General features: G+C 48.3%; 1 protein-coding gene across 4 annotated transcripts in view; it reads left to right on the forward strand.

Annotated features, from left to right (window-relative positions):
* ephb2b (eph receptor B2b) overlaps positions 1 to 15,760 on the forward strand; it is a 118,522-nt gene that overhangs the window by 83,646 nt on the left and 19,116 nt on the right. For all 4 annotated transcript variants that reach the window (XM_076025069.1, XM_076025071.1, XM_076025070.1 and 1 more), the window contains exon 5: positions 901 to 1,236. In XM_076025069.1, the coding sequence (XP_075881184.1) occupies positions 901 to 1,236 (336 nt within the window). The remainder of the gene's footprint in view (positions 1 to 900; positions 1,237 to 15,760) is intronic.

The following is a 15,760-nucleotide window of genomic DNA, read 5'->3' on the forward strand; positions in this document are numbered from 1 at the left end:
GTAGATAGCAACCACCGCCACCCCGACCCACCACCACCACCACCCCAGCAGTAATGAGGGGGGCTCATGGGGCTGAGGGCGCTCATGGCGCTGAGGAGATGAACAGCTCTCAGTGTTTGTTTGTTTGTTTGTTTGTTTGCTTGGCCTGTCACTCACCATGTGGCCGAACTTCCACCCCGCACAGCCGAGCCGCTCAGAATGTCTCGACGGGAGGGAACAGTAGGTTCCCGGTCGCTCTCCTCCGCCGTAACTCAATTCCAGGCGCATGAGAAAATTGTCCGTAATAGACGTAAGGAAAAGCCTTGACGAAGTGGACGGAAAATACGGAGAATGTAAATGGCGGCCCCGAGGGAAGAGACGCTGCCAGTTTGGAACAGAGTGAGACCTCAGAACGGGCTCCGAACGTCTTCGTCGTCGTCGTCTTCTTCTTCTTCTTCTTCTTCTTCTTCTTCTTCTTCTTCTTCTTCTTCTTCTTCTTCGGCGGGCTTATTTGAGGTCGGGGTAATCATGGCCTTTACAAAACCTTCCAGACGTCCTGCGAGGAGCTGCAGAACCGAGTACAGCGTGTAGCTGCGGAGGGTAGCGTGACACGGCAACATTACGCATTGCACCAAACTGCGTCTTCTTGACAGGTTCTGTAACCCCCCCCCCCTCCGTGATGAAGTTGTGATACTGCTTCCTGTCATGGTAGCTATTATTACACCAGAACATCGTATTAGAAATGCTTTCCAGACGTTGCTGTGACAGTTGATGTTTGGATCCAAACTGGACGGAGGAGAAGGTTAAAAAATAGTTCCTGAATTTAAGGAAATTTACGGTGAAAAATGTGATTGAATGTGATGAGACGTTGAGCATTAATTACAAATCTTTCTCGCCTTTTTTTTTTCCTTGCCCCGCTAGCCGTCCCCTCGGCTCCGCAGCGAGTCATCTCCAGCGTGAACGAGACCTCGGTGATGCTGGAGTGGCTCTCGCCGAGGGACTCCGGCGGCCGGGAGGACGTCGTCTACAACATCATCTGCAAGAGCTGCGGCGGCGGCCGCGGCGGATGCACCCGCTGCGGCGACAACGTCCAGTTCCTGCCCCGCCAGCTGGGCCTGACCGAGTCCCGGGTCTACATCAGCGACCTGCTGGCCCACACGCAGTACACCTTCGAGGTGCAGGCCGTCAACGGCGTGTCGGACCAGAGCCCCTACTCGCCCCAGTACTCCTCGGTCAACATCACCACCAACCAGGCCGGTAAGTGGGAGCCGCCACCCTCAACCCCCAACCCCCGACCCCCATCCTCCATCCTCCAACCAAGCAATAAGGGTCTTGCTCCCAGTTAGCTGCCATCTTGTGCTGCCACTTTTTAAGGAAACCCTGCTGACAGTGAGTTTCACATATAGGTCACAGTCAGAAGGGCTCCCTTCAGAATTTTACACACTGGAACTTAAAAAAGACATATAAGATGGAAACTCTCTTATAAAAATCTACAACTTAAAAATCTGCACTAGGAAGATTCATTGTGGCGGCTGTGTCCTGTCATCCATTTTACAGGCGCTTCTTTTTGTATTGGCTTAGGGTTAGTGCTTTCCCAATTTGGGATCAATAAATAAATCTATTCCATTCTATTCTATGGGATTTTTGGCTGCAGTACCTGAAGTGGCCACTGTATCCAGCTCCTATGATACATTCGCTGTGGGAGCTGCCTGCCCGTCTCCTCCCCTCTCATCTTCCACTCTGCGCCTCGCTCCCCCCCCCCCCTCCCTCTCCATCACGCTCACCTCTTTTTACAAGCACATAATGCGCCGAGCTTCGCCGAGTACGCTCCCTCTCGCCGCCGCTGCCACGCGGCGCTCGAGTGCGCCGATGAAGAGCCCTGTAACGGGGGAGGAGGAGAGCGGCGTCGGCGATGTGACAGGCAGAATGTGACGGCCCACCGGTCGTTACACCGTGACCTCATCTCGGTGTTGTTGCAGACTGGTGTGATGGCAGTGGTGGTGGTGGGGGAGGCTGCAGGGAGGGAGGAAAGGAGGGGGGAGGAGCTGAGAGCGAGGGAGGCGGGCGGGCAGGGGCGAGCGAGCCGCTGTCTCTCCACTTCATCCACTGCGCTCTGATTACGGCTATATTTTCATCCACTTGATTGTGGCGCGACATTAGAAAGATTTAGACCACGCACACACACGCACACGCATGCACAATGTATGAGCGAGGCCCCGCTAAGCTAAAAACCTGTTCCAGTAGGTTCTCTGACCCAAATGGAAAGCAGGTCAATGAGGGAAAAGAAGCTCTTTTGTATGTTTTTGAATTATACTTTAAAAAAAATCTCCCTCCGACGCTCACTCACTCACTCACTCACTCACTCACTCACTCACTCACTCACTCACTCACTTGTGCCGCCCGCTGGAGTTCCATCTATTTATGCATTCACTTTGTTTCACGCGCTTCACCTTTATTCCGCCATGCTGCTTCCGAAGTCGGCAGCGTCTGCAATTATTTCATGCACGAGGCCGCATCGCTGATTCGCTCTTTAATTGTCTCTATGAAACGCATCGTTTAGCGTGCCAAGATCACCCCCCCCCTCCTCCTCCTCCTCCTCTTCCTCCTCCTCTTTTCTCCAAGCTCTGATGAACATGGGATATCCACGCCCAGGCTTTATCTTTGCACCGGCTTTGCATCCCATTAGCAGCATATGTAAGTGCCTGTCATCTCTCATCATCCATCCATCTGCACCGAAGGGCAGCCGCCTATGACCGAAACGCCTCCGCCTGTGTGTGTGTGTGTGTGTGTGTGTGTGTGTGTGTGTGTGTGTGTTTGTTTATTGAGGTGGCTGTGTTGGAATTTTGCAAACGTCCAAAAACAGCTTTCGGGGAGGAGAGAGAGAAAAAAAAAAATAAAAAAGTGTATTTATAAATTGGATAAAAAGTTTTAGAGCGGTTGCAAATTGGCCCGCAAGAGAGAATGTTTACAGAAATGGCCCCGGCGCGGAAGTTCCATAAAGTTCTTTGTGTGCCAAAAAGAAAAAAGAAAGTTTGAGAGACTCGCAAAAAAAAAAAGGAAAGAAAAAAAAAAACATGGGGTCTTTATTCAGACGGCGACCCCTTTTTATTGTCTGTTTTGATTTGAGTCACTGGTGTGGTGGGTTAATGAGGGCCTGTGAGTGCAGTTAAGCGTTGTAATGAGGCCCCTGGCCCCTCTCCCTCTCGCTGGGCCACAATAAGTCTGCCACCCCAGCATTTGGCTTCTCCGCCGCCCCTGCCATGGGGGGGGTTCCTGGCGGAAATTGGGGGGCTCTGCACCCTCTCCACTGAAGTGCCCGTCACTTTGGATTAGAAAGCGAGGGACTCCCGTCTGGAGGAGCTGTGAAAAGAACTCAACTCTTGCCTGCCCCTGCCCCTGCCCTCCCCTCCGCCCTCCGCCCTCCACCCTCCCTCGACCCAGCTGCGGAGCCCGGACTCACCCCCGGGATGGGACTTTGGGCGGGGATAGCCGCGCCGCGCTGCGCTACGGGACCTGGGTCACACAGACCCCAAGAGCCCCGTAATTGCATCTGGTTTGCGAGGCTCGAAAGGTTACGTAAACACTGTGTCGCCCCTAATTACCTCAGCCGCTCATGTAGCCCAGAATTTTTTCGCTAAAGTGATCAGCCAGTGAGTGTAAGTGAAGTCAGCCATCCGGGAGGGAAGCAAGAAGCAGCTAGTAGCAGCTAGCAATAGCTAAGTGCTAAATGCTAAGCAAGGAGGATTAAGTTTTTTGCCACATGTGTGACTTGTTGCTTTTAATGAAGTGATCAGCCAGCGAGTGTAAGTGAAATCAGGTAGCAAGGAGGGAAGCAAGAAGTAGCCATTAGTAGTAGCTAGTAGCAGCTAGTAATAGCTAAATGCTAAGCAAGTAGGACAACGTTTTTGCCAGAGGTGTGACTTGTTGCTGCTCCAAAGCAGAACTGCCCCCCCCCCACCCCCAACACCCCCACCCTGATCAGGCTCCCAACACCAACACCATCCACAAGCGCTCGTCCTCCCACTCAGTAGGTGGTTTTGGCAACGGCTTTCGATAAAGGACACGATAGTCTCGGAGAGTGTGGCGCCTGATTACACACTGTAATGCGCCACAAAAGGACGCGCCACACTGAATTTCTTTTTTGAATTCCTTTTTTTTGTCTTTCTTCCTTCTCCTCTTTAACACGCACATGACTCATTGCCGAAAACGTCGCATTGTGTGCACCAGGCAAGAAGCCGTGAAGCGCCTCCGGGCCTTTTTTCATTTTACAACAATGAGTCAGAGGGAAGCCATCCGTTTTCAGCGCTGCCTCCTCGATGAAACCTTTGTCTGTGCTCGTCGCCGGCTGAGCCGGGGAGAGAGAGAGAGGGAGACGGAGGTTTGGGGCGAGAGGCAGGGATGAAGACGGTGGCTGAGACAAAGCAGACGGCGCTGGGGTGGTCGGGCAGTTTCAACGAGTCTGACGTTGTATGTGTGGTATCAGCGTTTAGATTATTATTATTGTTATTTTTAAATCTTTTCTTCTTTTCTTTCTCTTTTAATATGAAAGAGCTGCGTGACATTGACTATGAGCTGCTGTATGTGAGTGTCCTGATTTTGGGAGGTCGTACATCATCAAATAAATGTGCCGTTTAATACAAATAGTGAAGAAAAACAAAATTCCAGAAAAGAATCCTGCTGAATTGGGTTCATTTTAAATGTAAATGGTTGCAGGACGTGCAGCTCCCAGGTTGAGCCAAATGAAAATACTGTGGAATTGAGATCCCAACATGCCATTTTCAGACCACTTCCTTTTCTTCCACTCCTTCATTTTTCCACGTCCTCCGCCTTCCCTCCGCCTTCCCTCCGCCACCTCAAGCTGGCATGCATTCATTCACCGGGTGGAAAACATTTGTGGGACAGGACGTGAGGTTTAACATTTTCGACCGAAAGTGACAAACGGCGCGTGATTTTATCTTTAATTGACCTCAGACTACGACATACTACCATTTTGTTGTCACTTCGTTTGAGAGCAATGTCTAAATAGATAAACACATAGCAAGCAAGCAAGTCACTCAATCCTTCATTTGAGGTTCCTGGTGTCTCGTAAATCCACAACTAAACCTGAGGGGGAAATCTTTCTTTAGGATTTTTCAGTGTTCAGAGTTTTAGACCCTTAGTTTAAAAAAAAAAAAATTTCCACCTGCATATTAATCCCAGAGAGGGGAGAGCCATCTTGGTCAAGGACTGTCAGGAAATCATCCCTGTGTGCTTCTGTTTAGATTATCAGGTCAGATACGTCAGCTGTTCAGTGTTAACCTCATGTGTTCCTAATTGCAGACTGCTGTTCATCAGTTCTCCACTATTTTTTTTAGCCCTGTATCATAACAAAGTTCTCTCAGACCGCTTCACACTTGGACAGGTCAGGGCCACATTCTGACACCCGCCTAAGGGAAGCTCTGAGGCAACAGTTGCAAGGAAACACCTCTTTTTTCCAGAAGGCAGGAACCCCGAGTGGATCCCCTCTCTCAAAATTCTTCAAGATTCTTCTCTTATTTAATCAATCCAATCATTCATTTAGCCACTGTAAATATATACAGTAGCAAATGACTTAGCTAGCAAATACTAATTTTGAATTATTATTTTTTTGTGGGCCATGCAATTAATTTTAATACACTTGTTTAAATACACTTATAATTTCATACACTTTAATACACTTAATACACTTTTAATTCTTACAACTCATTGTACAATTGAAACATCAAACCATTACATGTGGTATGACGACACAGCAAGTTAATACCTTGCCTCTTACCTTTGTCAGCAATATTCAAATATTCAGCCATAATAATCGCCACACAAGGCGTTACGCATCCTGGTTTTACAAAGTCATGCATGAAATTCCTCTCTGTGAAAACTCACATTAGATCAGCTAGAACTGAAAACAGCTGGTGCAAATAGCTCCGGGTCAACACAAACGTGTCACCCTAAGCCGTCAGTAATGTTTAGATGACACTTCTGATTAAAAACAGCTTCGGTGGAAGCTGCTGTCATTAGTATATGTCAAATGCGAGCAAAAAAAAGACCACAGCTGCCGTTTTCCCCGTTAGGTTACTGTGTGTATTCCCATCAGGCCAGCGTCTGCCTGCTGTGTACACAGAGTACTGCCAGTTAAAGTTGTATGGCGACATTCTGATCATTGCAAAAATAAACCATGTGACAGCAGCGCCTTTGTTACTTTTCTGCAGCTCTGCTGTAGCATCAGTTTCATTGCACGTAGATCATTATACTCTATGAATGCAAACCATCATTTCACACGAACTGCAGTTGCATTTGAACTCAATACATCAAGTATGAATGTCGGTATTGTATTCCATTGTGACAGGCTCTATTAGATTCCAGAGGACATATTTGTTTGGGTATGTCATTAATTTCAAGGTGAGCCTCGCCGTCTGCTGCCAGTGCCGGGGGGGGCGGTAGTGGTGGTGGTGGGGGTGCCAGAATTGCTTCCTTATCAGCCGAACTGGTCGCTCTGCGAAAACGAATCATTCAGAGGGTGGAGGGCACAATCAGGTGTCGCCCTTTCATGGCCTGGCGAGGATTTATGGCTTAATTAATGTCCCAAGTGGCCCGGGCCTCCTCTGTAGCCAGGCAGGCAGGGATGTTGCTGCTCCACTGGGCTGCAGTGTGAAAAGCACTGGTGCGGAGCCAGGTCACACTGCCAGAATGTGTCAATGCAACATCCAGCCAAGTGTGGCTGCTGCTGTTGCTGCTGTTAGGCTGTTGACTTAGGGGCAGTTGCAGCCGATCAAGTATTAGTGATTCATTGTGGTCTCGTGGCACGTTGATGGCACTAGCATGACTAATTAGTGGATGGTGGGCCTTTATCTCACGTGCGGTTCCATTTCTGACCTTTTGCACAACTCCAAGAGCTAACCGGCCAATTGCATGGCAGCAAAACGAAGCGCATTTAGGCGCATTGACGTGGCGAAGACGACGACTTGCTTGAGTTCAAAGCGAGCGTGAGCAGTAGAGACGAAAGGAGATTTAAGTGACTTTGAACTGACAGGACTAACCTTAGTTTTTTACTAAGTCAAAATTCCTTGTTCTTATTCTGTGAAAACTTGACGATAATGAACTTGATTCTAATTCTGAATGTGGTGAAGATGTGTTGTTGGTGTCAGACGGGCTGCAGCTTTGTGGACTTCACGAAATGCTGCTGATCTGCTGGGATTTCCAACATCACCACTCTCTGTAGGGTTTACACAGAATGCCCCCCAAAACAGAAAAAAGATACAGTATCCAGTGAGCTGAAGTTGTGTGGAGGAAAAGGCCTTGTTGATGTCAGGGGTCAGAGGTCAGAATGGGCGGACTGGTTTGAGGCCAAAGAAATGGAAGAAGTGAAATAACCACTGGTTGCAACCAAAGTCTGCAGAATACATTGCTTGTAGCCGTTTATATGTACATATACATTATATATACTCACTTTTATTGGTACCCAGCACAAGCAAGATGTACCTAATAAAGTGGCAACTTACTGTAACTGTGTTTAAGTGTTTCCAAGAAACGGAAAGACGAGACTAAAGAAATACAACAATCAACACAAGGTAATTTTAGCAAGAGATATTTATATTCCAGGAAAAAATAAATAAATCATACACTTGGAGTGAGAAAAAAATAAATCTGTCTGCTAAGACTCACTAGTGTGACTGCAGAGCATGCGAGCAATGAATGCCGAGGAGGCTGGGAGACAGGGGAGTGAGACGGGGAGCACCAGTGGAACATGGCGTGCGGCGTGACGGTGACAGAAGGTGTCGAGAGTGGCACATATGGCGGGTGTCAGCATGGGTCGCGCAGGCAGACAGACAGACAGACAGGAGGCCTCGGCGCTGGCGGAGCCCTGAGACACGGCTCCTCCTGGTCGCCAGCCAGACAGCAAGCCAACAAGTCAGCCAACTCACACACACACACACACACACACACACACACACACACACCCACGCACGTCTCATTCATGTTGCTGTTGATAAGGTGCAACCTGTTTACCGAGACGGATTTGTGATTCAGAGAGTGAGATCGGCTCCTCTGATAAAAGCTGCCGTGAGCGGCCCGCAGGGTTGGAGGTAAAAGTTCAGGCTCATCAGATAACTTTCATTATCTCGGGCGTGCGAAATTGAATTTTATCAGCGCTCCCCAGTGGAGGATTATTAGAAGGGAATAGATTGCGTTAAGAAATTCAGTCAATATGTTTTTTGGGTTTTTTAAAAAAAAAAAAAAAAAAAAAAAAAACCTTCCAATGCTCTGCCGCTAAGCCTCTGCAGGCAGAATGGCCGCCATAAAGGTCACAATCTTTTGGCCCAGTGGGCTGTAAATGGGTATTAAGCCGAGTAAACAATGAATTGTTGGTGTGTCTGGAAATGCCTGAATAATTGATCGGGTTTGTATGCAGGCTTCTTTTTTTAAACCCTCTGCACAGAAAGGCACTTACAAAAAGAAATGTATTCAAGCAACTTGGCAAAAGAGGCCGTTACCCAAAATACTCGGTTCCACCTCCTGTTCTAACCAGATCCCAATAAACGCGTCTGACTCGCGTAGATCACAGCGCTCACGCCATCTGCGTCCGCTGCGGTTCCTTGGGGAAGGTATTACGTGTAAATTGGGGTCAGGAACTTTATAAGCGGAGATGATCTTTTATAATCCGCCGCCATTGTGTGCCAGCGCCTGCGTGCGCGGCGGCCCGACGCTCTAGATGACTTGGGCGTTAAGCGCAAAAGTCATTTGTGTGCGCTGAAGCCGAGGCCGGAGCAGATGTGCGACTCGGACTGCTGCAGCGGTGGCGGAGGCGATGCTGCTGAGTGCTCCCCTCAGGCGGCGCCGCTAAATGCAGAACATTTGGAACGTCGTCACATGTCAAGCAGACACAGTAGTGGGCTGGCCAACGGACAAACCAGGGGAACAAAAACCCCGTCCAATGAAATGCGAGTGGGCGTAGGGCTGCCCTGTCACTCCAAGCAGCCACATTTCTGCGCTTTTCATCACATCAACCCAACTTGTTCCCGTCAAAGCTATGCTGATGATATTTGAGTGTGGCATTAAAATTCGGAGATACTGTGTCGACTGGATTTGGTTTTTTCGAAGGTTTTCCAAATCGGCTGACAGCTCCGCGCCTCATGTCTTTACGCGGCCTCCGTTACGCAGCCTCCCCACACACGCTCCGCAAACCCCGGGCCTCCGATGACTGTGAGATAAAGGAGCAGATTTCTCCCGCAGTACTACCTTGGGCAAATGCCAGTTTGGATGTTTATTCTCAATGCAGGAAAAGGAGCTCGCTGATTAGATCCAGTTTTACTCCAAGTCAAAACCCTGACTTTCTCTGCCTGTTGAGGGGCCCAAATAATGTCAGTTCAGTCCATATGTGCCCTGAAAAAAAGAGAGGGGGGGGGGGGGGAAAGCATTTGATTTGTATATCGTCATGGCCCGAGTCGTTTTCTGACAAAAATGAGTTTTATGTCTAAGCCAGCTGGCCACCTCTTGTGAAATCGCCTACATCCTCAGTTGAACAGATCATGCGATCCCACCTTTGAAGTACATAAAGACCTATGTCAGGAGAGTGAGTTGTTTGAAATCTTCCAGTTGTGGTTTGGCCCCAGTCAAGGTTTAAAAGTCACGAAGGCATGTTCCAAAAACAAATTGGCCTAAATTGTGATACAACCACTGACATGATTTGCATGTCAGTCATCTATTATCAACCTAAGCATTTGTATACAAGGCTATTGTTTGATTTTTTTTCCCCAAAAAATGTATACATTTTCAAATTTGGAGATGAAACTGATTAAACAGTCTTCATGCGTTAAAGTTGTGCAAAAGGCAAGTCCTTCAACTATGAACAAGGGGCAGTAAAACGCAAACGGAACCTTTTTTGAAGTTTGTCTAAAGCTTAAAGCACTAGAATTGCTCAAACACGACCACGGCTACTGCTAGTAAGAGCGGGATCCCACCGATGAGAAGTGATAATATGCTTTTGACGTCAATCCAAAAGTCTGCAAATAAGAGCAGAATCAGTCCAAACGTTTATCCAGCCGAATTGGATTCAAACTCTGACCTCTGCAAGTGTCTGCAAACTCCTCCGGCCGCTGAAGAGCCGGCGTTGGAATTAGAAGCTCAGTGTCGACACGGGTGGGTTATGGTCGGCCCAAATCGTTTCCACTGCAGATGGTTTAAAGCTTGATGAACTGAAATCTCACTTTTTGTAGCTTTTACAGCCACTGGAAGCAAAAGAAAAAGAAAAAGAAAAAGAAAAAACTTTATAGAAGTAAAGCCCACAATCCTTTGCGGCCGAGGAAAGAGGGCGAGCTGCCAGCGTGCTTAAAGGACATGCAAATGACGGGCCTCCGCCTTCAAGACAGCCTGATGCAGCGCTCATAAATGGGGAGGGCGGAGCGGTGGCAGCCCGTTTGCAGGACCAGGTGGTTAAGGCCCGTCGGGAGAGTCGCTCTGCGGGGGAAACGCATTTTTACAATGAAAAGGAAAAAGAGATTTACGAGCCTTGACCTGTTCTCGCTCTCCACTCGCCTCCCCCCCACCGCCCTCTGCCCCCCCCACCTCCCCTCAAACCTCCTAAATCACAGCCTCGCTGCCTGCTTCCAGACTGTCTAATCATATCAGAGCCACATGGCTGCAGACACATCAGGATCTTTAGAAAATTGTAGATAAAAAGTGCTCAGCGTGAACTTTTTTTTTCCTCCCCCGCCTCGACGCTTGATGGAGCCGGGGTGGGGGGTGATTAATGGCCCAGCAAATGTTAATGTTGGAGCTTTTTTTTCTTCTTCTTCTTCCCCCCGCCCAAACGTGTTCAGGGCGAAAAGATCGGGGTGGTTAACACGAAAGAATTACATGTTAGAATTTTCGTGCTTTGACTTTGTTGTTCCAGTCGAAGTGCTGCGGCTCCTGAAGGTCCCTCCGTCCTCACTGGGGTGGTGCTGGGCGCAGTGGCTGAGCCCTTTACTGCAATCCATCCAACCCTTGTCTCACATCACCAGCTGTACTTAATGAAGACGTCCATCATGTTCAGAGCTGCTCTAAGTAATGAGAACGTACAGCAGATATCCTGGCGTTTTTTTTCTTCTCCCCCTCCTTCCTCACGAGGGAGTGGTCGCACAGCTAAAGGCTCACCAAAAAAAAAGGGGCGCAGCATAATAAAAGATCCAAAGCAGTCAAGTTAATAGAATGGATGAAAGCCTCACTTCAGTGCGAGCGTGAGCAGAAGCGTGCCCCGTTAAATGGGGCTTGGGTTTAAATGAGCAGAAATGTCCTTTTAAAAACTCACATCTTCAATTGATTAGCCGAGCGCTCTGGGGCGTTGAGACGTGACGCTTAAAAACATCTCTTAAAAAAAAAAAAAACCTTGAACCAAATGGAGCCTTTTGTGTTGGTCCGCATGACCAAGGCCGAGGCTTCATGCTGCAGTAGCCTCTGAAGGGAGCGTCTTTTATATCAGATCCCAGGCCGGGGTAATAACGTGGGGTCTGAAACTCAAGCCTCCGACAACAGCTGGGGCCTCCGCCGTCCTCTGACAATTAGGCAACGCGATACGCAACCCTTGAATGTTTCTCGCAGACCCACAAGCCCCGGCGTTTCCACTCTGCCTCCGCTTTGATTGTCTGCAAGTTATTTGCAGACTCTTCATACGTGTGTGTGTGTGTGTGTGTGTGTGTGTGAGATATGAAGAATATTCACGATTAAGTAATCAGGGTGTGCTCGTAATTGACGACGTTTATCCTGGAATTTTGTGTCGGACATGACAACGGGAGGGAGAATTTATCACCTATTATTAATAATCATCACCGGTGGACGTCTTTGCTTTGCTTTGCTTTGCTTCGGTTCGGTCCGGACGCGCCAAGTTGTGGAGGCCGGTCTCTTTGGGGAGGTGAGGTAATTAGCGGAGGCTCCTCTTGCGGTTGGGAATTCTCCTCTGCCCACTCCTCCACTTTCTTTTTCTTCTCGTTTTCTTTTTTCTTTTTTCTTTTTTAATGGGAAACTCCTGTTGCAGCCGCGTCCGTCGCGGCCATTTATCTTTCCAATTCAGCCATCTAATTTAATTACATAAACTTACAATCCCTGTCTTTGTCATTATGACCGCTTCATTAGTTTCAGGAACATGAATGGAGTTGTTCGCTGGGCAGCTCCGCAAATGAAGCATCTAGTAAAAAAAAAAAAAAAAAAGAAAGTAGACCCAACCGGACAAAGTTTACAATGGGCCCGGCTTCCTTCGCCTCGAGGCCTGGAAAACCTTTTACATATTTGTCTTGGGTGCCTAATTATCCCTAATATGGTGATTTTGAAAATAATTCTTGTAACAACAAAGCTCGGGACGTCTGCAAACGTGTGTTTAGCGGCCGGGCTCTGGGAAAGTGTTGATACCGCAGGGTCCAGGTATTTACCCAAACCTTTAAATTACAGATTAAGTTTCTGGGGGACAAAGGGAGGCCTGTTAATTTGGATTGCAAAGAAGTGGGTTTTTTCTTCATTTGCGGATCGCCGCAGTGGAACGTTGGAGCTGGCGTAGCGCCGCATCCTGCAGTCGGTTTGAGTAACGTCAACTTGAATTAAGACGCGTGCGTCGCGACGGACCTGAAAACTAGCCGAACAGCCGGATTTTTCACTTCAAGCCAAATTTTTCAACACTTCACATGTTTTTTTTTTCCTTTTTTTGTTTTTTCTGAGCAGCAACCCCCTCTGCTCCTTTTTAAATTGGATTTCAGCTGGATTTTTTTGAACCCGAATCTGGTTTCTGGATCCTGGACGAGCCAAGTTGCCACCCGTCGGTCTGGAAGTCGTCCTTTTTTTTTTTCTTTTTTTTTTTCCGCGGGCAGACTGCTCTCCTCCTCAACCAGTTTGTCGTGTTGGCGTGGATCCACTCTTTGTACACGAAACACATGAGCCGCCTTTGTTTCCGCGGTCCCGTATCGGGTTACCAGGCATGGCTTGTGCCGCGCGTTTTAATGGAGCCGCTGTGCAGGAGAAGGCCATGTGTCTTGAATATATGCACCTCCGTAATGGGATACTCGTGAGTTCCCCCCTCTGCGTAACTGTTTGCCTTATTAGGCTGTCATCTTGTGACTGCAAACAAACTTGTGACTACAGTAAGATGGTGGAGATTCCCCCCACCCCACCATCACCACCACCGCCTACGACCCCCCCCCCTCCCCACGCGCGCTCGGTGGTGCTCGCGATATCGGGGCCAAAACCGAATGCGTGACGCAAAGCGCGCCCGGCCTCAGTAACGGGGCTAATATGGTTTAAGTGCTTTGCTGAAATGAACTTCTGGCAGTAGCAGCAGCAGGAGGTGGAGGAGGTGGAGGAGGAGGAGGAGGAGGAGGAGGTGGAGGAGGAGGAGGAGGAGGACATACTTAGTGCCGTGACCATCACGGTTTACACAGGACATCCTAATGCGTCGCACGAGACGGATGCTTCCGTCGGGGTCGGGGGGGCACGCGAGCCGCGGCTGATTAGCTGATGAAAGTGAGCGAGGTTATGGAATGGACTTTTTTACGGCCGCCTCTGTTCCGCCGCGGTCACCCGCACGTCATCATTTTCCCAGCGGTTCGCGAAAATCTGCAAGGGATCGAAAGCGCCATCGGCCGAGCGTGTCGGTCGGAGCGCGTGCAAGCAGTGGAAGACAAATGTTTTCGGACACCCTTAAGAGTTTACTTCATTGTCATTTAAGAGGATTTTTTTTTTTTTTGTCAGAGAATGTTTTTGCAAGTGTTTCAAAACTAAATTCTCATAGTTCTTGTACTCTTGTACTGTAAAAGTGTTGCTGAAACATCCAGTTCTGAGCTGGGCGGAACAGCGCACGTGCACCATGTGGGTAAATGTTGGTGACTGCGCTGTCACCATTACATCACCAGTACATCACAAAAACATGAAGTGTCCAAAAACTTTTCTCCACCATTGTAGATATGAATGATGCGAGCACGGGTCCATAATCTGTTAGGTAATCGGCCCGTCGGCGGCAGTTTACCAGTCGGTGGATTTCCTGGGAGAGCCTGCAGGGACTCTGGGGAACTGCTGCTGCTGCTGCTGCTGCTGCTGCTGACTAAAGGACCTGGTGTGTGTGTGTGTGTGTGCGGTACAGGGTCTGCAGGGGATGAAGCCGGGGGCCTCACTGTCCATAAATCTTGGCCGGAGCCCCTCCCTCCGACTCACTCAACCCCACCCTACCGCTTTCACGTTTCAGGAGAGAGGCCCAGACACATGCAGGCCCAGCGGCCCTCGCCAGGCTCTTCATCTTCGCCTTCGCTAAGTCCCACCCTGACCCGCGGCACCCTGAACTAATCTTAATGGTTGTCGGAGGACGTGCGGTGATCACGCCCACCCTGACCTCGTAGTTGTGCGGAGGAGAATGTGCAAAGATTTAGGGCACTTAGCTAGACTATAGCGGGTCATGATGCAACCTTAAATCTCCCACTGAGTGCCGGCTAGGAGGCCAGTGCCGGAAATTGGGTCAAGACAGTTCACGTGAAGGGAAAGAATAAATAAAGTCTCCACTTGCTGCCCACGGTGGAGTTTTTTTTTTTAATGGTATCTAAAGATATATTCACCCCAAAAAATGTTCTTAACAAGCTTGGAAGGGCTTCTTACGAGGGGAAACTACGCTCCCCGGCCACTTAAATAGGTCCACCTTGCCAAGCCGGTCCCGGGTAGCTAATGAAGTGGTTGGCGTGTGTCGGTGTGTATACTACCGTGTGATTGGCTGAGCTCTTTGGGTTGAAAGCCAATTGAACATTTCACCTGATGAAGTTTCCAGTGAGTGTGTACGGACCTCTCGTGTCCTCCAGGTTGATTTGCTGCGTAAGGTGGAATTCTCATGACAGCTGGCAGTGCCTCAGTTCTTTCTGCTCATCTTCAGCTAAAATACCCATCCTTCCACTTGAATTATCATTACTGCAGTATACAGCATTTATAAGTTTATTATTATTTGGTATAATTTACATTATTACTGTTTGAAATAATAATTGCAAACAATCCCAGTCAAACCCGATTACATCAGCACAAAGGTCAGAACCCAGCGCTCACTCAGCGCCTCTTTATCGCTGCGTGAAAACACGATTCTGATCTCTCAGTTACATTCTCAACCGTTCGTGACCCCCAGTAATTCCCTCTCCAACAATGTGTTGGCAGTTTGTGGAAATGCTTTTACATGTCTCCTCTTGCCTTTGATTCAATTCTGTGCACGTCAACAGCAGAACAACAGCAAAAAAAAAAAAAAAAAAAAGGCCATCAAACTCTATTGTGTTTTAAATTTTTATTATAACTCAATAAGAGCAGTGACGTCATCTCTGTTTTGGACTGTGCATGAAAAGCGTGCTTCAAAAAAAATACTGAACATTTATTTTCAGGCCCTTCTGACGGGCACAGGGGAACAAAATGCGCCTGGAAGGGAAGAAAAGAATTGGAGAAAAAAAAGGCCTCCCAAAAAAAAAAAAAGAAATCAGAGAAATTGTTGGCGGCAATATGAAACAGATGCAATTTCTAACATGGAAAAACCGCAGCGATGTCCGCATCTAAACTCTCATCAACGGGGGGAAATATGTGTAAACAACAACTATTAAGTTAGAAAGAGGGAGCGCGGGAACGCTGTCCAAAAAAAGGATGTTGTGTACTGCAAATGTGATTTAGTCTGTCGGCTTTGTTTACTTTATGCGGCTTCCAGAAAAAAAAAAAAATAAGAAATCTGCCCCGGGTTCCTGTGGCATGATGGTCTTGTGAGTTTGAAGCGATTTATGGAGGAAGGTGGTCG

This window comes from Nelusetta ayraudi, unplaced genomic scaffold, assembly GCF_046127955.1.
Source record: "Nelusetta ayraudi isolate G7.1 ecotype Tasmania unplaced genomic scaffold, CSIRO-AGI_Nayr_v1 ptg000017l, whole genome shotgun sequence".
Classification (NCBI taxonomy): Eukaryota; Metazoa; Chordata; class Actinopteri; order Tetraodontiformes; family Monacanthidae; genus Nelusetta; species Nelusetta ayraudi.